The sequence below is a fragment of the Pseudorca crassidens genome, chromosome 6 (assembly GCF_039906515.1).
Source record: "Pseudorca crassidens isolate mPseCra1 chromosome 6, mPseCra1.hap1, whole genome shotgun sequence".
In the NCBI taxonomy this organism is placed as follows: domain Eukaryota; kingdom Metazoa; phylum Chordata; class Mammalia; order Artiodactyla; family Delphinidae; genus Pseudorca; species Pseudorca crassidens.
The window spans coordinates 115558001-115582976 of NC_090301.1; the positions used below are offsets into that span (position 1 = coordinate 115558001).

Sequence of the window (24976 nt, forward strand, 5' to 3'; positions counted from 1 at the left end):
TCTTAAAGAAGAAAACATATAAAACATTTTTATCCACTTTCAAATTGAGGATCAAGGGGAATGACATCAGTGAAAATGTCAGAGTAGGGAACTCTGGGGTGTGTCCATCCCCAGAAACACTGACATAGATGGTAAAACCTGTCAGTAATGATCTTATCAACATATGTAAGTTTTTAAAATTAATTTTTATTGGAGTATAGTTGATTTACAATGTTGTGTCAGTTTCTGCTGTACAGCAAAGTAAATCAGTTATACATATACATATATCCACTCTTTTTTAGATTCTTTTCCCATATAGGTCAGTACAGAATATTGAGTAGAGTTCCCTGTGCTATACAGTAGGTTCTTATTAGTTATCTATATTATGTATATAGTAGTGTGTATATGTCAATCTTAAAGATTAAAGAAAGACTAAAATATTGACAAATATTACTTATACCTTAAATTCCCTCCCATATTTATTTTCCCTTTCTACCAATACCTGTTGTTCACAATGTTCACAAAACCTTTTTTAATACAGTGTCTTAAAAGGATTTTTGTAGAGCTGCATCTTGTAATTTTGTGAACCATATTTACTACATTAGAGTATCCTACCTGATGGTCTAGTTTTTCACTGCATAATAAAGATAAAAATGTCCAACAACAGAACCACTAGTTACTCATCGTGAAAGGTATTCCATTATCCTAGAATAAACTTGGCATCATTATACCACTTACTTCCAAGAGAAACAAACACCCTTTTGTCTACATTGTCTTTTCTCTCACTGCCACTTTTTCATAAATACTATTTATTCAGAGACCTGCTTCCTCATAGTTTAGTTTTCCTAACTGTTTGAGTCAATGGCAAATCCATAATCCTATTTTAAATATCCTCAAGCCATGAAAAAGTATGCTATTTATTCCAATTCGGCAGTTTGACTGCAGTGCAGAAAAGTTCGGCACCCGGAGATTTAAGCGTTTAAATTAAATTAAAGCGTTTAAGCGTTTTAAGCGTAAATTACTAAGGCACCCTGTTCTTTTTTCTTGTAAGTGTAACTCTCCTTGACATGAATCCCCATAGATGTCTTAGGCAATAAATGATATTCCAAGAAAATGTGAAAAAGCTAAAGGAGAAGGGGATTTACATTTTTAATTTGATATATTAGATCATCTTTCAATGAAATCTCTTAACTGTGATAATCACAATTAATTCATGCCTACTCGTGTCCATAAATCTTTGGGTGGTACCTTTAAAGGTCTTTCAGAAATAAATCTTTTGCAAAGCTGGAGTCATGCTTCCTGTCCCAGCTCCCTGAGAGAGAGAGTACAGAGAGATTAAGTCATAATATGGGTTGTAATCAGACAGACGTAGGCTCAAATTGTGGCTCTGTCTCCTGCTTAAACTTTCAGTGCTTCCACAGCCTATCCCATGAATTATGAATTACAGTTTCTACTTCCTGAGGTCGATTTAAACATAAATGATATATGTTGAGCACTCAGCAGAGTCCAGTATATAGTAAATACTCAATTCAATAATTATATTAGTTCCTTCAATGCCAAAGTCAACTGTTATCTTCCCTATGATTGCAGGCTTGAAACAGATTACTAATTGCTTCTTGGAAAGCTTATGATTTATAATCTGCAAGTTCTAATTTAACCAAGACCTGCAACTGGAGCCCTTTATACTAATATAATATTTCCTAACTTTGTCACCCCAAATGGGTCAAGAGCTCTTTGGGGGCAGGGGTCATGTTTATGACAGTCTTTGCATTTGACAAGGTACTTAACTTATACGCTTGCATATAATTAGTATTCAACACATGTTTATAAACTGACAGATAGACAACATATAGGAGTAAATAAAAATTATCCATTGATACTCTTTTGTATTTTACTCTATTTTAAAAATGAGTTTTATCCCCATAATAATTTTTTTTTGGAATGGTACCTAGTGTAGTGCCTGTGTCAAAAAGATTACTTAACAGACATTTGATAACTGAATGGATGTAGCTAGTTTTCATTTGCAGAACATGAACACCACCACTATAGGTAACTTCTATATGTTTCTTGTGTTTAAGTTCTGGCAGGCCTTCCTTCAATATGCCTGTTTTTTTTTTTTTTTTTCTTTCTTCCAGTAACATCTCATGCTATGTCTGTGTTACGTGTACAGGTAGTCTTCGTTTTTTAAAGATTCTGGAATTGCAAACATACCTATTTTCTAAATTGTATTTGTAACTTCAAGATCCATACTTGCTGCATGTTCTCAATCATTCACAAACATGTTCAGAACAGCAGAACATCTGCGTTGCCTGATGCACACTTTCCCAGCTGAGATCAAAAAAGGTGATGCAAGGTCTTCTTGTTCCAGCTTTCATACTGTAAATTAGTGTCCTTTTCATGGTCTTTTAGTGCTATTTTTTCAAAAATGTTTGTGCTTTTTGTTGGTGATTTTGCTGTTTAAAGTACTCCCAAGCACAGTGCTGAAGTGCTGTCCAGTGTTATTAGGTGCAGGAAGGCTGTGATGTGCTTTACAGAGAAAGTACATGTGTTAGGTAAGCTTCATTCAGGCATGAGTTACAATACTGTTGGCCATGAGCTCAGTGCTAATGAATCAACAATATTTAGTGTTAGATACAGTGTCTTCACATAAAAAAACACGTGAAAAGATGGTATGTATTGATTGGTCGATGAAAATTTAACCAGAGACCCACAGGAACCTAACCCTATATTTCTCCCAGGAGCAATCATTCAGTATTTGCTAATTCAGTGTTTACGATGACTTACAGAGCAAAACTATAGCAAACAATGATAATTAGTTATACCACTCATGGTGATTAATATTTAGTAATCAGCCTCTTATAGGGTCCTAAAGTAAGGTAGAGGTGGTGGGGATCAGATTGGTTTGCAGGATCTTATGATGCCTTCTGTACCTCCCAATACATTTTGGCATCATGAGACTGAATGTCATCTCAAGTCCAGCTTCCAGGAGTAAGCACTGATCACGTTTTTACATAGTATATCTCAATTTTGCCCCACACCCACTACCTTTGCTATAACTATTCACGCTCTGTAACAAGCAGTGGAACATCATTTGCAGAGATGGAATGAATATGTAATTTTTGACTGTGAAATGTCTTTGTCCCCAAGGATCTCATCAAATGTTCAGTTCGGCGCTCACTATGCAACAGCCAGTCATTATAGGAAAAAGACTGTTTCTAACATCAGGGACTCCAATTTTATCCTCTCATCGTAAAACAAGACCTACCTAGCCAATGTAGAAGAGGAACATAGGATAAAAGGAAATGAGGAGTGTTAAAAAAGAATAGAAATGTTATTCAAGGAAGGAAAGAGAGAGATGCAGATTAACACAGATTGAATTTAGCCCAATGTGCTTCAATACAAATGTTCAGTAAAGCTAAGTCTAATACTACTTGAAAACTCCCCCTTTCAAAATCTCTGCAACACTATGCAAACAAACATAAAGAAATGTCTACCTCTAACCCTGTTGAAAATCTCTCCTATCTTACACTCTTTACATTCTGTGGTGGACATATAATGCAATTTTAGTTATGGAAAACTACAAAGTATTTGAGATCTTCTGGGAGTACACACACACACACACACACACACACACACACACACACCCCAAGGGACAGTGGATTTAGTGGAAAGAGTTCTAAGCTAAGAAAAAAGGGCTAGGTTCTAATTACCTGTAAATGGCAAGCTGCTGGCTTTGTAGGGAACCTATAGTTGAGGCTAAGTCTCTGCAACTTGTTTGCTGTGTGTTTGCAGGTTAGGCAGGATTAACTTTTTTTAATTAAAGTATAGTTGACTTGCAATATTATGTTAGTTTCGGGTATACAACATAGAGATTTAATATTTTTATAGTTTATGCACATACAATATTATTAACTATATTCCCTGTGCTATACATTACGTCCCTGTGACTTATTTTATAACTGGTAGTTTGTACCTCTTAATCCCTTTCACCTGTTTTTTTCATCTCTGACCCTCCTCCCTCTGGCAATCACTAGTTTGTTCTCTGTATCTGTGAGGTTAAATTCTTTATTGTGATCTTCCATCTCAGCATACCAGCTGAGAGGAACAAATGCTGTATTAGGCTAAGAACTACAAAGCAGAAAGTGGATTTATATATCCCTCTCTCTAAATCCCATCATTGGGAGACCATCTAAGTTCTTTGGATTCATACATCGAGAAGAGCCAGCAACCTCTATAATTCTATATTATATAAATATAATAGAGACCAACATTCAATGGTTATATCCATCCAGTTTTGTCTCAGTGGTTATTTTGGCTTGCTTTGACTAAAACAGTAGTGCACAGGAACTCTCAAGATGGATGTGAGCCTAGAATTCAGGTACAGTGTGTTAGGTGATTAACAGATGGGATGAATAGTTTCTTTTTACCCATAACATCATTGACACATTTGTCTGCTTTGAAGACCAAGTGCTCACTTGGCAGTTTGCTTTGGCAGCAGAACTTTCTGAGTTGAAAAAAAATGTTTATAGAGGTGGTCACATTTCTCACCTCTTTGTCAGCTATAGTAGTAAATTCAAGATTTAAAATTTGTAGTCAAATATGGAATTTTATAGAACACAATATGAAAGCCAAAATAGACACCAGGAAAAGTTATTTTCACTTCCATGACTCCATAGTGAAGGCAATCTCAGATTTAATAGTTATTCCAAAAGAAATGGAGGAATAAAGCTTCATTGTAAAACACAATATTATAACAAATGGGCGAAGGATTGTAATTTCAATGCAAAGAGAGAACACTAGTATTGCTTTACAGAATATGTGGCCAATCATGTTTAATTGAAGCTATTGCAGTGAGAAGTAACAATTTGACTTCTAGGGAGTTTCAATTGACAGTATTATATTTGTGCAACATACATCCACTACAGGAATAAAAGAAACTTTTATACTTGTATGCTGAAAAATGGAAGTATCAACATAAGTTCTGTAAATCTTGCAAATAATAACAATATAGCTAGATGGAAAAATTTTTCTTCACTAGATCCACATAGCTTAGAGAAAAAGAATTTCATTGAAATGTCACATACTTATCATCTCTTTCCCTAACCCGTCTTTTGCAATTTTCCTCATTCCTCTGTATTCTACTATTCCACCATCTTTAATTAGTAAGAACCAAAATATAGGGATATCTTTGCATCATCCACTGTGTTCCTTAATGTCACCCCATCATGGATGCTGTGATCCTTGGGAAGATGCCCTTTAAAAAGAAACAAGTCTCTTTATAAGATGGCACTAAAGTCTCTTGAAGATACGTACTTCCAACCAACTATTTAACATATAATTTCTATGAAGTGATTGGGGTGTTACCCCATTTTGTCTCCACAAACACTTTAAGCTGCAAGAGTTTTTCCCCATCAGAATCATTACTCAACAAATATTGATTGCATGTTGCATGCAAACATGACACCATATAAGGTAATGTGGAGGATGCAAAGGTAATATGCACCTGGACCTGACAACATTTTAGTGGGAAAAAGAAACAAGTGCTTAAAATATTTATCTAAGTTACGTTACAGGGTGAGAATTGTCCTAAGAGTTGAAAGTAAACTGTGAGACGGATTTCTGTTGAAGGCTATGCAGAGGCTATAATGGAAGGAGGGGAAATTTTCACCTGAGTGAGGGTAGGATGTCCTAAAAAAAAAGAAAAAAAGAGAGAGAGAGAGATGCTCAGGTTACTCAGGATATACAGAAGGAATTTGTTTAAGGTAATTGAAGTATAGACTAGGTGAAAAGAAGTAGTGGATGTTAAGGGTGGGAAAACGTGTAGGACCCAAAATACCAAAACCCTTGAATATCATTGAAGTGGTTTGAACTTTATTTTATAGGCAGTGAGGAATCACTGAATATTTTAAACAAGTTAGCAAAATATTCAGAATCATACTAAATATAGAGTGTGGATTGAATAAGGAATGAGATTGATGGTAGAAAGAAGGATTAGGAGGTTATTACAGTAAGGCTCAGAAAGGGTAATAAACTCCAGGACTAGAATATTTCACATTTTGAATTCTCTCTAAAACCAATTTTAGATTTCCTGGATTTTATCAAAAACATATATACCCATTAAGATGGAGCCTTTATTCCAAACTAGGGTCTATAATGCTTCTTTTTTTTTTCAGATTTTTCATTATTCGTATACTGCTTCATATGTGATTTACAATATACACACTAGGTAAGTTCTTTGATTTTCTGGTTTCCATGAGCAACTGTCCAACTAAATTGTTGATGTAGGTGTTAATTTGTTCATGTAAAAATATTTACCTTTTTTCAAGGGAAGTTTGGGAGTTAAATCCTCCAGAAGTAGAGGACTCCATCTTGCAGTACGCGGCCTGGGGCGTCCAAGGGCAGCAGCTGGTAAGCACAGGCATTGGTATGCACTGAATACTGTCAGCCAGGGCCCTATGGAAAATGCTTACAGAAGCCACTCGTAAAAATTGTCCTATTATACTGGATGATTTTAATTTACCTTAATATCTTTTATCTAGTATTTTAATTTAAGAATATATCAATTAGTACCAGTATAATGTTATCAACTAATTAAAAAGAAAAAAGTTTATAATGTGTGATTAAACTGCTAGTTAATAATAAAACCCAGAAGAGATCCAAGAATACTAAGGCCTAGTTCTGTAAAATTTCTGTTACATAATGTTTTATTTATTCTTAGAGCACTGTTCATGGCAAAAATTTAGAATGGAAGTCTACACTTGACAATGTTCTCTTAAGACTTTTTTCTCATATATTTTGGAATTATCACAAACTCAAAAAGAGAGTGATTGATGTATAAAAGCAGTTTGAGCTTCACAATATTCTTGTGTCTCATGGGTGCCTGGATATAGACTTTAAGGGAAAATTGCTCAGGAAGTGGTATTGCTTGCTTGTATGGCTTGAGCATGCTCAAAAGTACTACACATGGCCAAACTGATTTCTAAATTGTTTGTGTGTTTCTATGCTTACTAGCAACAATGTGAGAATCCCCTTTGTTCCATATCCTCACGAACACCTAGTTTTTCCAGACTATTATTTGTTAATAATGACATTATTGCTTCTTCCATTCCAATTTTTCTGCTTTCTAATTTATTAAATTCTTCTTGCACTAGCTACCCTATGAATATGCCTAGTTATGGTGAGGTAGTTTCCTTTTTTGTGGGAAGATTTTTAAAAATGTATTCTATTATGATTGTAACAGTAAGGTTTAGATTTATTTTTGAATAAGTTTTGGTAATTTATGCATTTCTAAAAGTCCATTTCACCTAAATTTTCAAATTTTTAGCATAATATTTTTATAACTTCTTAGTGTTCTTTTAATCTTAGCATGTGTTGCTGTATTTTTTCTTGTTTCCTAATATTATTTATAAGTATTTTTTTTTCATGATCAACTTTGGTTGATATTTATAAATTTCACATTTGTCTTCTCAAAAAGCCAAATTTTAAATTTATTTGATCCTTTCTAGTATAATGTTAGTGTCCTCTTTTTCTGTTCCAATAAAACATGGAAGACTATAGAATTTTCTTTAAATGGTGCTTAATCTTCATCTAACAATTTGATAGTAATACTTTTAATAGTATTTAGTTAGAATATTTTAAAAAATTTATTGCATATTCTTATTTCAGGTGTGTTATTTTGATGTTTGTTTTTAAATTTACAAAAATATGAAATTGGTTTTGAAGCTAATTTGTAAAGTTCAAAAAACAGATCTTTGTAATAGTCACTTAGAAAATGATGACCTAATGGCTTAATGTAAACTTTTGTAAATGTTTTCCCTGCGATAGGTACAGTGTTTTATATGTGCCTATTGGGTCTATCTTAATACATAATTATGTTTTACATAATACATAAATTAAAGTTAAATAAGTTAAAGTACATAAGACTTTAACTCCTTAGTAGTGATGGTGGATATATGGTCTTTTTCTTTAGTGTTCTGTAGGTTTTACATTATATAATTTGAACTATGCTTTTAAGAATGAGGGGGGTTAAATGTATTTTAAATACGTCTTTTAGTAAATTGAAATTCTTCATATTCTTATCAATATGTTCATCTTATTTGCCTTTAATAATTCTGATCAACCAACCCTAACCCTAACCTTTAACAGAAGTTAGAATCCTCTAGTTTTGTTTGTTTGCTTGTATTTACTCAGAATTGCTGCTTCAGTAACAGCTGAGTGGGTTGAGGTATGTTTTTTAATTTCCCATGACCATCATTTCATTACGATAATTTAGGAAATATAAATATTTTCCTTAAAAAAGTGCATATTATTAGTTTTATTCCGTTTTATAAATCTAAGAAATACTTTCTTAAGCTAATTGGCGAAACAGATATTTCACATCACAGTAAGGCTGTGGAATAATGTACTATAGCTAAACAATGCATCTTTTCATTAAAAAACTTCTGGACCCTGAAATATTCTGGACGTGAATATACCTGAGATAGAGTCTCGGCCAGTGGTTGGTTATGTGACTTTGGCCAAATCATTTTTCCTCTCGGCACCTCATTTTCATCAGTAGTAAAATGAAAGCATTTGACTGTGCTTTTTGACCTCCCTCATATTACATTCTATATAATTCTAAATATTATAGTCTATATTTAACTGGGATTATTTAAACCTTAAAGGTTTACCAATAACACTGAGAGAAACATATACAAAGTTGCCAGACATTAGACCTGAAGCTTCTTGAACATCTTTATGGTTACATTTTATAAAGAAATCCTGTATAACACAGTGTATTCACTGCCTTATCCACACTAAATGGTTGAATAATTGATTAAATTATTATGAAGAAAACAAGCCAGTAATTTAAAATGAAAAAATGTTGCAATGGTTCAAATACCATAGATTATAGACAGTATATTTGCATTTATCCTGTGTCTATTTTAGACATTTAAAACAATGTGTTTAATATACCTATGTAGGGCTGTCTCTAGATCCATTCCATTATGACATTCCTGAAGAGTGGCAGCAGAAGCTGCCTAAGGTATGCTAGATATGAAGATTCAGGTCTGATTCAGAGAAGTCAAGGATCAGTGTATTGATGGACAGTAGTGAGTGGGCACCAGGAAGTGGGCAGGCGCTGTAGTCCTACTGCTTCACTCTGCTGCTGTCAACAAGAGAGCTGGTCCATTAGGCCAGAGGGAAATTCTAAACACACAAAATGTTAGAACACAGAAACCCAAAATAACTTCATGTTCCTGTCACTGGAGAGTCCTTAGGAAAAATGTATAAAACTTTGATTAGTTTTAAATGATTCTTTTTCTCCAAGCCTGAGAGCAACCTACACCTGTGCCAAAATAAGTTTTATACCCTAAAGGAAGTAGTATTAGTTGTATGCATTTTCTTTAATGATTCCTATTTGTTATTGATTCCTTATTCTTTAATATATTTGAGAAAATCATAAGAATACTAAAAATTTACAAAAATCATAGATCCTCTCATGGGGGTCATTTTGCAGGTGATTGAATCCTCATCCATTACTTACTAGCTGTTGATTTTGAGACAATTACTTAATCTCTACATGCCTTAGTTTTCTTATCTTTAAAATGGTGACAATAACAGTGCTTTACTAATAATGCTATTCTGGTATTTAATGTATAAATACAAAGCATTTTGAAAAGTATCTAGCATGTAGTATTTTAGAGGTGTTAATTTTTACTGTTTTAAAAAGATTAAAAACAATGTGTCACTTGAATTTTAACTTCTTCAGGAATTTTGGTGTTACTAGTTTTTTTGAGAAATAAGCCTAAGTTCTTTGTCATGGCATTTTCCAGTCATTTGGGAAAATTTTGGGATAAGTTCTATTCTTGTTGAGGTTATTTTTTGTGCAAGTAGACATAAATTCAATATAATTAAAGGGTGTATCTCTGCAAATGGCTAACGGTCCATTTCATGTGAATATGACAGGCTTTGTCACTATTTGAAGCCATCAGCAAAAGTCAGCGATATGATTATACCAGAGATGAGCCACTGCAATACTTTAGTTTTGCATTAAATTAATCAGAGTCCTGTAGTGTTTATAAACTAAGAACAATTGATTTTTTCATCCTTAATTCTCACTCCCTAATTTTATTTGCTGTAAAATAAATCCTTGGCTATAGAGAAGAAAGGTAAGAGATTGGGCATAATTTATAGATAAAGAGGGTCTGAGTTAGAATTCAAAGGATGGAGAATTTTTTAGTAACACTAGGTGTAGGGGAAAACAGTTTGGTTGTGGCCAACTTTGTGGGAAAAAAACCTGACACCATACAGCATGTATTATTTAGAGAAGGCAGTGAGTAGACCACTTCAGCTGTAGCAAATGTTTTATAAAAAGAAATGGTGGATACTGAAGCAGGAAGAATTATGTTAGTCATTTCAGTTGAAAAGAATTCTGGTTTAGGAGGGCGTAGCCTTTTTCTTTCCAAAATAACTTCATCTTATAAAAGTTAAAATCACTCATTGTAGAACATTTGAAAAGTCATATAATTATATGAATTCATGTAAATTCATATATAAAAGTTAAATACACCTTATCTATAATTTTACTGTAAGAATTGAAAGCTTCTAAAAGTCAGATGAAGTCTGAGCATAAGAAGGAAAAAAACATTTCACTGGTTAAAATACACTCTCTAGAATCAGAAAAAACTCAATTCAAGCTCAGATTCTGTTTTTTGTTTTGTACCTTATGGAAGGTTGAAAGCTTTAAGCTTAAACTTGCTCATTTTAAAAATGAAAGAAAATCATAACTACTCCCAGTTTTGCTTGAGGTTTAAATGAGATAGGTAATGTGCACAAGTTAAGATTTTCCAGTAAGCAGTATTAATAGTGTATATAGCTATATATGTATATGTGTATTCAGAGAGAGAGAGAGATTGAGAACCTGCCTCAAACAATTATGGGCGCAGTCTGGCTGGCTGGAAACTCTGATAAGATTGAATATCACAGTCTTGAGCTGCAGTCCTGAGGCCTTCAACTCATTGGATAAAGACCAACCACATGCTTCCTTACTTAAAATGAACTGATTGTAAATGTTAATCATATCTGCAAACTGCTTTCACAGCCAGACTAGTATTTGACCAAACAGTCAGGCACCATAACTCAGCCAGATTTACACATAAAATTAGCCATCACAGCATAGTAAGCACTCAATAAATGACAGCTATTAATTGGATTCCCACTTGTCCTTTCATGTAATAACATAATTAATTCAGAATTTCATCATCTTTCCCCTAAAAATTTTTGCAGCTTATTTTCTAACGTCCCTTCTTCAATTGCTAGCCGTTGTAATTCACACCTGCAGAGATATGGTTAGCAATGCAGATCCTTAGCAACTCCCACAAGGTTATGAAATGTCACTGAGATGACACACAATGTCATTGATGTGACACACAAGATGTGACTAAGTTGTCACATCATCTGACTCCTGACAGTTCATCACAGAACAAAGCACAGATGTTTTTCTACCTGGACCAAACTCTGTAATTTCCAGAGGGTGACACAGGGCTGCTTTGTGCTCCGAGTGATTCCCCTTTCTATACCCGTTGTTTTCTTTTCGTCAGAACTCTTTGTCAAATACTTTCCCTCCTCTTCTCTGGTAATTTTTCCAGCATTTCTACATGTAAGTGAATTGCTTACTTCTCAAGATTCTAATATTCTATTTTATTTCAAATTTTTACAGTATTTTATATTATTTATTTACATTGCTGTCTTCCACCACTAAACTGTAGTCTTTTCCAGAGCAGACAGAAGAAAGAATATGCTAAATGTCCCTCTCTTCTCTCTCTCTTTCTCTCTCTCCTTTTATCTCTCTGTCTCTCCCTGCCTCTGTCTTCCCCTCATCTTCCTCCCCCTTCCTTCTTCATAAAATTCATCTTAGCACAAGGCAAAATGTAGATTTAATAAGAAATTAATGAAAGGCTAACAGTTGTTTCCATGGATAATGGGATGCCAAAGAAGGTTTTGAAGATGGCATAATATGAAAAGAAATCATTCCTGAAAAGACAGGTCTGGCAGGAAAGTTTAAAATAGAGTGTAGGTAACTGAGTCCAAAGGCAGAGAGCTAGGTTTAGAGGCCATTAGTATAACCTAGAACTGATTTGATAGATAACAATATATTTAAGAGATGAACACATCAAGTTTTAAACTGAGATCTAAAATTTGCAGTCCAACAATAAAAATTGTCTTATAAATACTTACTCAAGTAAATTAAATTATGCATATATGTATGTTTTTACATATTTTTGCAAATAATCTCATTTTAGACTCTTAATTTATTTAAACGACTTTATTGAGTACAAATAAAAGATTGAGGGCTTCCCTGGTGGCGCAGTGGTTGAGTCCGCCTGCCAATGCAGGGGACACGGGTTCATGACCCGGTCTGGGAAGATCCCACATACTGCGGAGCGGCTGGGCCCGTGAGCCACGGCCGCTGAGCCTGCGCGTCGGGAGTCTGTGCTCCGCAACGGGAGAGGCCACAACAGTGAGAGGCCCGCGTACCGCAAAAGAAACACAAAAAACAAAAGATTGACACATACAAAAGGCTGCACTTTGCATTGAATACATACAAAAGACTATAAAACTTGAGATGAAAATAAGTATACACCCATGAAACCATCAGCACCTTCAATGGCATAAACACATCCATCACCTCCAAAAGATGTTTATTGCCCTCTTTAATTTTTTGTGTGATAAGAACACTTAACATAAGGTAGACTCCTTCTTTAATATTGCTAGTACTTTTTCAGTCTATTCAGGATAAAATAAAATCACCATACCCATTCTTCCGATGGCATAAAGCTTTAAAAATATCCAGTGTGTTACTTAATTTATCACAATTTAGGTGTTTAGAGAAATCACTTTTCTACATTCATTATCTATATTTTTGAAGAACGTAATGTTTAGGTAATTCTCCAAATACAATTTATCAAACTTTCCTATCACCTACATTTTTACTTACTAGAGATTTACCTTAAAATTGTATTAAAATCTTAAGTGATTAGCAATGGTTCATTGCCTCTAGGAGAGTTTCAATTTCTTTGGTGTAACTGCTTAAGTTTTCATTAAGATTTAATGAAAATTTAACTAATTAGTTAATTTCATTAATTAATGTAAACATTTTGAACAATGTTATTGACTTTTCCAGGGTGACTTTAACCCTTCTTCATTTAAAGGCAGATGTTTAAGGTAGCATTTTTCAAACATGTTGCTGAAATCTCATGTCCCCTACTAAAAATCAATATGATTTTGCTTCATATGCCATTGTGTTTTTCTCCAGTATAAAAGTAATCATTTTAATTGTCATTAAGATGTATTCAAGAAATACATGATAAGCATTTGCAAATACAAGATATACATGTGCATACTCATACACACACTACACACACACATAGTCATATGCACACACATTCACTCCCTGCTGCTGGTGTCATGTACATTTGGAACGAAAGTCTGGGGTTTAGAGTCCTAGCATACCAACATACCAGAGGTGACATAGAAGTAAATAAAGAAAAGCAGCCATTGAGAGTCAAGGTCTATTTCAAGTCAGTTCTTCACTGTGGTGTGTGTGGTGTGGTGCTCATTCCTAGGTAGTACATTGGTGCAGGAAAAGTGCCAGAAAATTTATACCATAACATCCTCTAGTGTTTGTCATGATGACCTTTTCTCTTATAAATGAATTTGCACCTTTTTTTCAAACTCCACTTATTTTCATTAGTGGTGATAAATGAAAAACAAGGTTACTTTTTCATTTTACCCAGGACAAAATCTAATGATTATATATTTTTAGTTCCAGGAAATAATAAAAGCAATCCTTCTTATTATATTCTAGTATTAGACACACCTAAGGTCTAATGGGTCTCACTTCAAGTTTGGAATCAGGAAAATCAATATCAAGAAGCTAATATGTTTTCTATAATCAATATTTTGACTGGGGATAACTGATGAACCATAATAGGATAACTATGTTTGGATTGAACAAAAATACCTTTAAACTATCTCAACCATTTTGACTGATACATTTGCATTGTATTCAGGTGTATATTTACATTAGTGTATCATGTAGGCAAATGTGACAGGAAATACATTCTCATATAAGTAAAATATGGTAACAGTATAAGTGTACATGTGTAAAGAAAAAATATGCAATTACAGTGTACAATTTAAAAGAAAATTAATTTGCCTTGCTGTGCAATATAAATCTTAGTGTCTTGTAATTATTTAAACAGCATATTTATGACTTTTCTACAAAATTCAGATTTCCAAAAGAAATGGAAAATGAAATTACTATCCTTTATAAGCACACATTTCAGATTATTTCCCTCCAATTAATTGTTGCTTATTTCAATGTAAGGAGAAAACTGAGCAACTTGCATACTGTTAGCTATACTCGTATTGCTTTTAAAGGCTTTGCACAGGCCTTATCAGAAGTCACTTGATAAGTATGTGTTGACTTGACTTTGATGATTGCCTTGGACTGTAAACAAACTCTCTGAAGGCAGGAGCTCAAATTCTGTAATTCTGATAGCATGTATAACTGTATATTGAACTATGGAGTTAGCAGGCATGGGTTTTCCATGGAAAATAATAAAAGAGAAGCTGCTTAGAGAAGATGTTGTAACCTGTGCCAGCATATGCAAATGGAAGATACTTAGATGCTGACAGATGCGAGACCAGCCCTGACCTAGATTTAGATCTAGAGAGTGATTAGAAATATTGCCAAGCTTTTATCTAGTAATAATAATAATATTAATAATTAAAAAGCAAGAAAAGAAAATCAATTCACTGTATGCTATTTGAGAATGTCTTTTTCCTGTGCTATGTTTGTAGTGTTTTATTCAACATTGAGAAAAATCAAATGGAAACCAATACTGTCATATAAAGTACCAGTTTTAATGATGGAATGTCAGAAATGTACTTCTCTCTTCTGGGGGGAGGTGGTAGTCTTTATCCTGATTTAAAGTGCTTCATTTGGTTTAATCCAGCATGAAATATAAAATTTCATAGAACTTCTAACTAGGTCTTATGAACTTGTTACTTATTACGGGTATAAAAGGCACAATGTCTATTCCAGGAATTCACAGAAAATAGACTTAAAGGTGAGAATACTCACCTTTGGGAACACCTACAACATGGACCTCATCTTGCAGGGGGAATCCTCTCTGAGGTGATGGAGCGGTTTCCTAGAGGAAGTAACCAGCAAGTTGAGTTTTGGAGTTATATACTGGTGCAAGATTTGGACCTTTATTTAAAGGCGTCCCTCTGACTATAAGGAAGCTCTCAATATGAAAAGAAATAGAGTAGACTTGTATGCAATCACATGCTTTAATTCTTTTATTTATACTTTTAGTAACAGAAAACCATAACTTACTATTATTTCCAAATGTGAAAAGATAATAAAGCAAATTAGAAATATAAAATGTGTTAGCAGACTTGTACTAGAAAGAATAACCATAAAAACTCACTGTAATAAAACTCCCTATATTTCCCTTAACTTATATTTAAGCAATTTTGAGTTATTTAGTAATAATGAGGTAAATGCAACAGCCATATCTTTTCCCCTATTTGTTTGTTTTCCAACATAAATAGCAATTTCTGCAGCACTTCTTGTCTCATGCTGCTCCTAACATTGAATTAAATAATATATTGTGGAGTAAGAGCCAGAGAGATTCTAAGATTGCACATTTTTAAACTATAAATCTGGATCATACATAATCCGATGTACTGAATACTTTGGACAGTTCCTGCTAAGCAAACCATTTGAATGGAGTAACAACATAGATGATGATCAGTGAAGGTTTCTAAATATTAGACTCTTTCTGTTTCATTGCAGCTAAGCTTTTGCATATCTATTATTCTTACTTTTAACCATACAGGGTTATCCTACAGTGCTGTCAAGTCATAGTCCTTCAACGGTCTAAATAAAAACTTTAAAAATAAGATTATAGTAGTGTTTTATTGTAAGATTTGACCCATGCTACACAACCCCTGATGTATAAAGATTCCAATTAGGAAAAGTTCAGTATTCTAGTGATTTACTGTTCTTTAGTAAACGGCATGAAGAGAACTCTCTGAGAGAAACTGTGCTCTGCATTAATTTCAAGATTCCTCATGTCAGAAATAACTCCAGGCATCCTTTACGTGGTGTGGTAGAGGAGCTCTCCCCTTGCTTTCCTTCTTAAGAACAACAAAGAAACTGAACATGTGAAAAGAAACTCCATATTTTATGATACTTTGAATCGCCCACAGCCTAAACTATAGTCTCTGAGAAACATGAAGTGATAATTCTCCAGAGCCAGGAAAAGTTTGAAAGCAGATACATACTTTAGTAGATTTCAGAAACTCAGAGAAATAGACAAATTGAAAATTTTAGCTGGTAATTTCAACACTTGTCTTCCGGTTAAAGATAGAACAACTATACAGAAAATCAGTGAGGATATAAAAGATTTGATCGACACAGTCAATCAACATGACATAATTGACATTTACAGAACACTATACCCAAAAATTACAGAATACAGGGCATTTTTAAGTGCTCACACTGGGTCATAAAACAAACCTCAATAAGTATAGAAGAATGGGAATAAAACAGAATATGTTCTTGGATCACAAAGGTATTAAATTAGAAATCAAAAATAAACATAAACTATACACACACATTCTTATTGGGCTACGAATATATCCAATAAGAAATATAGTACTATATATCTAGCAATTCTAAATATAGAATTTATCCTGTGGATATATTGCACATAGATCCAAACACATAAAAAGAAAATTCACTTGAATGTTATTTACAATTTAAAAAGCAGAATAAAAGAATAGAAACAACTTGAGTCATCATTATGAGACTAATAAAATATATTAGGGTGCATAAAATAATAAAATATTAAAAAGCCATTAAAATTAGTATGATTCTTCTACATGTGCAGATATGCAATGCCATCCACTAATAAACATGAATATAATTAATCAGTATGCTTTCTTTTTAAGTCATTGTAAATTTTTGAGACTTTGTTTCCTTTGGGTCTTATTTCTAAAACCAAGGTGTATTATCTTGGTAGCTCATCCAGTTTTAATCATATGGTTAATAAAACATGTAGTAAACAATTCAGTTAGCATGAATTCAGTTCTGGTAGCATTTATTACTCCCAAATGTGATGACCTTCAAGAATTTAGTTAGTAAAATGTAGAGAACATTTTCTATAAAAAAAAAATAGCCACTTGAGTTTTTAAAGAATAAGAAGTTTGTCCTTAGAATCTGCTATGTTAGTCACTAGAGAATTCTGTTGGAGTGAAATTAAAGAACGGCTGAGACATTTAAAATCTAGAAGCAGAAGATGATAAATCAAGAAATACTTTGGACAAAACTACAATAGTTATAGCACAATAACATGCAGATAAGGCTAGTCGACGGCATACATTTTTTTTTTTTTTTTAATGAGGGAAATAGTGGGTTTGTTTCTTTGGAATCATGATTTTGGCCCATGGGCCCAGCCACTCCGTGGCATGTGGGATCCTCCCAGACTGAGTCATGAACCCATGTCCCCTGCATCGGCAGGCGGACTCTCAACCACTGCGCCACCAGGGAAGCCCTAAAAATAAAGAGATTTTACAGAAGAAAAAAGTTATTTGAAAAGACTTTGAAGGAAGATCTGATTTATTTGCTCTGGATGTTTGGCTTGTTGTATTAGAGAATCTAAAAGGTGAAGAAAAACAAAATAAGGGATCTGCTGGGACAGAGAAGTGTTGGCTTGGTTGGCCTAGAATGTTATGGTGACTAAATATTTGGTGGATTGTAAACGCTGTTTTTAAGAAAAATATGAAAATTTTGCTCTAAATCAATCAATTAATTCGAGTCAATCCTTGATGTTTAATTTCTCAAGATGAGTTTTATTATTGCTACTGAAGTTTGCTGACAAAAAGTTTACCCATATCTTGGAGAAGTGTTAATGCAATTTGAAAGCTGTGAAAATAATAGATCTTTAAGGATACAAATAATGATACAGTTACCAGTTAATTTTTATTTAAGGTAATAAGACTTATTTTAAATTGCATTTTTAAAAGTTTTAGAATATTTGGCCTGTAAGATGTTCTGATTTTTTTTTTAAATTGTGGTCAACTGTATTTAGGAAACGTTATATAATATCGTGGATTTCAGTGTTTCAAAATGAAATTAGCAAACTTTGAAGGATCCTGAATTGAAAGAAAGAGAGGGAGGGAGGGAGGGAGAAAGGAAGGAAAAGAGAGAGAGAGAGGAAGGAGGAAGGAAGGGAAGGGAAGGAAGGAAGGAAGGAAGGAGGGAAGGGAGGAAGGAAGAAACTAATACTGTTTAATTCAATATTTCTTAGTTGTTTACCCCAAATCAAGGGTCAGCAAACTTTCTGTAAAGGGCCAGATAGTAAATATTTTTGGTTTTGCAGGACAAGAGGCAAAATCAAGAGTATTATGTAAGTTTTAATGTAACAAGGCAGAAAAACACGTTGCCAGAAAATTCTATTGAGGTAATTCAAAGTAAAATAACAATTAAGTGTAATGTTTTATAATACATATCTACCAATAAGAAGAATGGGATTCTTTTTTGTGGGATAACTTTTCACCTAATTAGGATTCCATGTAAGTGTTCCCTCTCATCAAATTAATTACACATGTTGGTCTGCAAAAACCATTCTTAGTTCATGGGCCAGGCTAGATTTTGCTCATGCACCATAATTTACTGAACCCTTCCATAGACCATGAAACTTTTTTTTTCATATAATGCCTATCAGAACTAGTATTTTTATAACTAGTGTTTTAGAATATTACTTTTCTGCATTGAGAGCCAGAGAATGGTAAAGCTGATTGGCATGAGCCTCATATGAAAAGGATTTTTTATAATGAGGTGGAAGAATTATGTTCTAAAGGAAAAAAAAGGGAGCAATGAGCATCTTGAGGTATGAGATAATAAGCAGGGGTCACTAGAGAGGGTGCCTGGGTAATGATGTTCTCAAGGGAGACCAGGGTTCAGATATGGCAAAGAGGGAGAAGGAACCCTTAGAGAAGTAACAAAGTAGAGGGAAATAAGTTGGTTTTGGAGTGCCAGTTTTCAAATATAGAGTAAAAGGGCATGGAAGGTTGAGTGGGTAAAGGGCCAGGGAGTATTGAGTGTTATTATAGGGATGATGACATGGTGGAAGATAAGTTGTTAGTGACAGTAGTTAAAATCTGGAGATGTCTGATACAAACAGGAATAAATGACATGAGAGATTTCGCTGATAAAGTCTGTGTGAGGAAAGTGATCACTAAGCCTGGGGCAAGGAGACTTAATTGCTGCAATGATGGGATCCATGCAAAGCTTGATGGTCTTCTTTGCGTGAACCCTGTGATGAAGGATTCTGGACAGCAGACTTACAGCCTATGCAGCCTAAATGATTTTGAGGAAGTAAATTCTGGGTGTATTTCCTCAATTCTCATTCTCCTCCTCCTCTTTTTCATCTTCCTTCTCCTTCTTACTACTTTTAAATTCCCAGAAAAGTCTTTTATTCAGGGGCATTGTTTTGAAAGTTTGTCAAGCCGTCATTTTTTTCACCTTGTCTTATTCCATCCTCCATTTATAAACCCAAGAATGTATATGCACTGGTGATATTCCCCCTCCCCCTGCCCAGAATCATACTGTTCATTTGCTTCTCAGTCATATTATATCTCTTCAAGACTTATGATACCAAGTTATCAGTGGAGGATGAATTTGGACTTTCCTATTAAAGCATCTTGCTATCTGTCTAAACATTGATTTTCTATCTCTATTAGTCTTGGTTTTGTCTATTCTAACATTAAAGTATTATATGCATCGAACTTGGAAATACACCCACCTCCCACCAAAGGCTAATGTGAAAGAAGTCCCTTTTAAGAGAGGGCATATTATTTGTCTACTGTATTAATACCTGTAGAATCAGGAGACCCATATAGGAAAGGTGTTTGGAGGTTCAGTTTGAGATATCCTATACCTTAGTTGTTAATAATACAATATCATTGAGATAATTGAGATTTCATTTCACTTCCTGCTTCTCCAAGAATAGAGGGTAATTATTTAAATTTACTCAAAATGAAATGAAAGATTCTATGATCATGATTAAAAATTTTTCAAGACACTTTATCCATCTTTGTACCTCCACAAATGGACCAATATTATTCTAGTCAGTTTTTAAATAGAACTGCTTTTCAGAATGACTAGTAAATGGATAATTGTTAAGAAAGATCTCATTCTTATCTCCTTATGTTTCCCTCTCTTCTCTCCAGCTCTCCAACAAATCTTTCATATCTATAGTCTGGCTTCATTCACCCTCTAACACACATCTCTTTGCCTTGTCATTTCTCCCCCTATTCCTTCTGCTTTTTTCTATATAGTGTGTTTTCAACATCTGATCATTTAAACCCACCTTTTCTCATGCCATTTCCTCTACTTGAATTTTGTTTTACCTTTCTCTGCCTAGGAAAATCCACCTGAACTTGTAAGTTCAGCCAAAATGTCATGCCTCATCTGAAACCTTTTCTGACCCTCCTATTCCTCAATCAGATTCAAGCTGTCTTGTGTCTTTATTCACATTCTAATAATGCTTTGTGCATCAATATGTCATACAAATACCATGTAGTTTGTTAATTACTTCTTTTTTTTTTATCTTTCTTATTTTAAACTGTGAATTCATCAACTACAGGGACTAAGACTCAGTCAACATTGTCTCATAGACATGGTGCGTAGTAGGAGTATAGTGAAATTGCAAATGAATAAGTGACCTGTATAACCATCGTTCCTCCATGTGTGCCCCCATACATGTAGCTTGCCATCTTTAAACTTTCTTCATTAAGAAACAAAAATATTTTAAGTAGTAAATATATATAATTATATGTGTCTTTAAATAATATGAAATGTCTGACATTAGCATTTTTAAAAAGTGGTATCTCACAAGGAAGTCTATTTTCTGTTCAAGGTAGACTTTTTCTGTTTTGTGTGTCAGTGTCTCCCCAAGAAAGAAGAAAATAAAACAAACACAGACAAAAACTGTACTATGTGATGGCAAGTGGATGAGATTTACTAGGGCAGAGATTGCCTTGTAGATGGATTAGTACATAAATCCTAACCAGTACAATTTGCTTAGAATTTTAGTGTAAAGAATTTAGCCTTTACTCTTTATGGAATGCTGAAAGTTTAATTGGACAATGTCGCAGTCAAAGCACTGACAGAAAGGGTCTGTTTTGTCATTTTATTGTATGGATGCAAGTGAGGAGAACTGAAGAGAGGGAAGCAGTGAATAAACTATTGCAAACACCAAACATGAATTAGTAAAAATCAGAAATGACTCTTTCAAACATCCTCTTACATTCTTTCATCAACAAAATAAAAAGTTATTAGGGTATATTGTGTTACAGTTACACATACATCAGAGATAGGGTTTAATTATACCCCATTGTAGCAGACAGATAACGAAGCAGAAGGAATAATCATTTCTGTAGACTCTCACATGGGGAAAAAGAAGAAGGAGACAACAAGGAAGTATTTCAAGTGCTTTTTGTCCTGCATTTCAAGTTATGCTTGAATTTAAATGACTCTCATCCTCAGTTGATCATTAGCTCAATTAAATTTAACTTTATAAGAACATTAACTAGAATAAACAAATTAATTATGGACATAAGACATTTCATTACTAAGTTGAATTTTTATGATTATTTTACTCATATCCAGTATTTGGGGAGGATACAGTAAAAAATGTTTGGATATTCTTGTATTGAAAAAAATGGCCTGTATTTTTCATTTGTGCCCAGGGACGCCTTGAAATTGCCTGAAGTGGAATAAAGAGTCCAGAACTGTGGGTAAAATGTGCATGGGAGATAGCCAAGGCTGGTTCCACCTACTGCATTTTTCAATTTGTTTTCTTATCAACATGCCCATAAACTGGAAAGCATTAGGCACAGACACATTGATAAGCATATGAGAATTATGCTTCCAATCTCCCTCAATCCTCAGAATCTCTTTTTTAAATTTTGGAGTCTCCATTTGAAATACAAGGAGTTACAATACAAATGTAAAATCAAATTGTTTTAGCATCAGAGAATAAAGTGTATATGCACCATGCTTTTTGCTAATCCTGGGATGGATGAAAGCTGGAAAGAAACAGGGGTTAATTTAGCTTGCTCCCAACATAAGTGACAGTGAAGGGCTTTCTTACCCATGAGGCTTTGAAGGTTAAGCTGCCGCATGTCACCTGGTAATTAGGATTCCTGGAAGTAAGTGAGAGACATGGATTCACGTTCATTTCAACCGAAAATGAATTCATTAAATAGATTTCTGAAAGCTCTCAGAACCAATGAGAAAGTTGGAATTCCAGGACTGGAAAATGAACAGGAGCCAGGAGGGGTCAGGCATTGTTGAACATAGGATTTGTTCAGGAAAATTTGATTACAATGCCACAGGAATCTGTGATTAGGATACTGCAACTGGCAGCTACATCAGTCTCACAAAGAGCACTGCCAGGATTAGATCCCATGTCTCTTTGATAGAAATCCCATTTTCTACACTTTTGCTTTTATTCTTGTTTCCCATTTCAAGTTCTACTGCTATGACACATATTGGGCAGTAATATGTCCCGCTAAATTAATGTCATCATACATTGGTTTTGTTTTTCTTTACTGGCCATATCTACATTAATTTGTGTGTGCTTGTATTGGAATGCAACATTAGATTGTAAGATCTCGTCCTTATATCCCCAAAACTTAGCACAGCATCTAGCATGTAAACAATCCAGATACCTATTTGGTAAATGATAAAGGACTAGAAAAAAGGGTAATAAGACAAGAGATGGAGTGGTGAAGGAACAATGAAAAAGAAGAAAGTGGAGTAGAGGAAGAAATGGGTACACAATGACTAGACAATACCATCCTCTAGCATTCTGACACATATAAATCATCACATTAAAGTTTTTTTTAAATAATATAATAATGTTGATTGTCTTCAGTGTGTCGCAGTTTATTTCTTGGGGCGCATAAGAATTTTAAATTAATTTTTCAATTATCAAAATGATCAATTTATCATACAGTCTTCTCTTACCCTAAATGAGGTTTAGGGAATGACACTGCCAAGAGATAGTCTGTTGTTACATTTCATTGATTGGAGTTGGTTTTCAATTATCTGTTTGCTTGTTTTTATCTGGTATCCATTTTTCTCCTAAAAAAAAAATGGATAAAAGGGCTTTGGAATTGGGGAGTGACTTACATAATTATGAATTTAAGGCAAAAGGATATATTTCACTTCTTTGAGAATGCATAATGTTCTATAAAGGTTTTACGAAATAAGAACTCTTTGAAAGGGTTTCCTGATATGAATAATTGCAAATGTCAAGGGATGAGAGTTCTCTGATAGTGATTCTATCTCTAGAATGTCAGGTACTAGTGCAAAGGTGACATGAATGATTTGAGTGAGTTATTCTATCCCAGAGATGGTTCTGCAGAGAAATGAAAGCAGTACTCTATAACCCACAGACAGATTTATTCAAAGCTAAAATGTCAGAGGTAATCAAACTATTTAACTTGTGCTCATAGCTTTACTTTGCATTACATAAATGGGCTCTCAGAATTTATTACACACTGACAAAGAAACAAAATTTTTATAAAGTTGAATGATATACTGTGGCTTTTAGTAAAATATTGATCATCTTTAAGGTAGCATTTTCAATGAATTATGATTACTGATAAAATTCTGCATAATTTTTTCCTTTTTCTTTAAGTTAACAGAATGCAGCAAATAAGCAGAGCTGATTCTTGTGAACAATCCCATTTTCACAGTGCCCAGAGTAGAAACAGAGGATCATTCATATACCAGAAGACCCCTGATTTGCTCTTTACTAGTGCTACCAAACCAAACTTGGGTCTGCTCACCCACCACACAGCAAAGCTAATCTACTGACACTGGGTTGTGGTGAAGGCAAGTACAGCATTTATTTGCAGGGTGCCAAGCAAGGAGAATGGGTAGTTCATGCTCAAAAGACCCAAACTCCCTGATGGCTTTCAGGGAAGTGCTTTTAAAGACAACATTTGGAGTGAGGGTTGCAGCTTGTGGACTTTCTTCTGATTGGTTGGTGGTGAGATAACAGGGTGATCTTTCAGGGACCTTAATCATCAACCTTCTGGTTCCAACCAGTCTTGGTTCTATGTGCTTGTGGTCAGCATACAGTTACCATCTTCCACCTGGGTGGGGATCTTAGTTTTTGCATAACAACTCAAAGATATGTGTCAGATTGTTATGTGTATTCCTTGAGAAGGAACTAGGACTCTGTTTTATCCCTAAACTATTGTTTCTTGACTGCTTTTCCTTTGTTTCTTCATTCCCTCACTTCCCTAATTATTAACTGCTTGAGTCTGTTCTTTGTAACTCAGGGAAGTCCTAGGAGACTAAAGCCCTTTTTCTACAAACAAGAAACTGGGGACACAGAAGGGCTTTTATACCCAGGAAGACCCCACAGTGTCCTGCTCAGTTTCACTAGCACTATTCCCCGCCAAGGGTAATTATTATCATAATTTGCAACACAGTTGTTGACTATTACAAATAGCACTGCTATGAGCATTCTCATATATGTTCCTTGATATATTGGGTTCCCATATATGTCCATATATTGGATGTATATCCATATACATTTTTGTTATGGATATATATCCATATACATTTCCTTGGATGGAGTTGCTGAGTTTTACAGTTATGCACATATTCTGTTTTGGTAAAAACTGTTACATATATTTACAAAGTGATTGTACCAATTCACTCGCCCACCAGAAGAGATGAAAGTTCCGGTTGCTTTACATCCTTGGCAACATTATTATTGGCTCTCATTTTCACTTTAGCCATTCTAATTGTAAAGTCAAAATACTCTGATTTTTTTTGTCTGCTTATATTCTTTCGTGTTACCAAAAGAATCTGTTATATAAATCAAAATAAGGACCTTTTATTTATAAGTTT

At 34.2% G+C, this 24976-nt stretch overlaps 1 protein-coding gene across 4 annotated transcripts in view; it reads left to right on the forward strand.

Annotated features, from left to right (window-relative positions):
* DPP10 (dipeptidyl peptidase like 10) overlaps window positions 1–24976 on the forward strand; it is a 1288081-nt gene that overhangs the window by 1126299 nt on the left and 136806 nt on the right. For 3 of the 4 annotated variants that reach the window (XM_067742149.1, XM_067742148.1, XM_067742150.1), the window contains exons 6-7: window positions 6153–6205; window positions 6306–6387. The exons of the other annotated variant lie outside the window; for it this stretch is intronic. In XM_067742149.1, the coding sequence (XP_067598250.1) occupies window positions 6153–6205; window positions 6306–6387 (135 nt within the window). The remainder of the gene's footprint in view (window positions 1–6152; window positions 6206–6305; window positions 6388–24976) is intronic. 4 annotated transcript variants of the gene reach the window in all.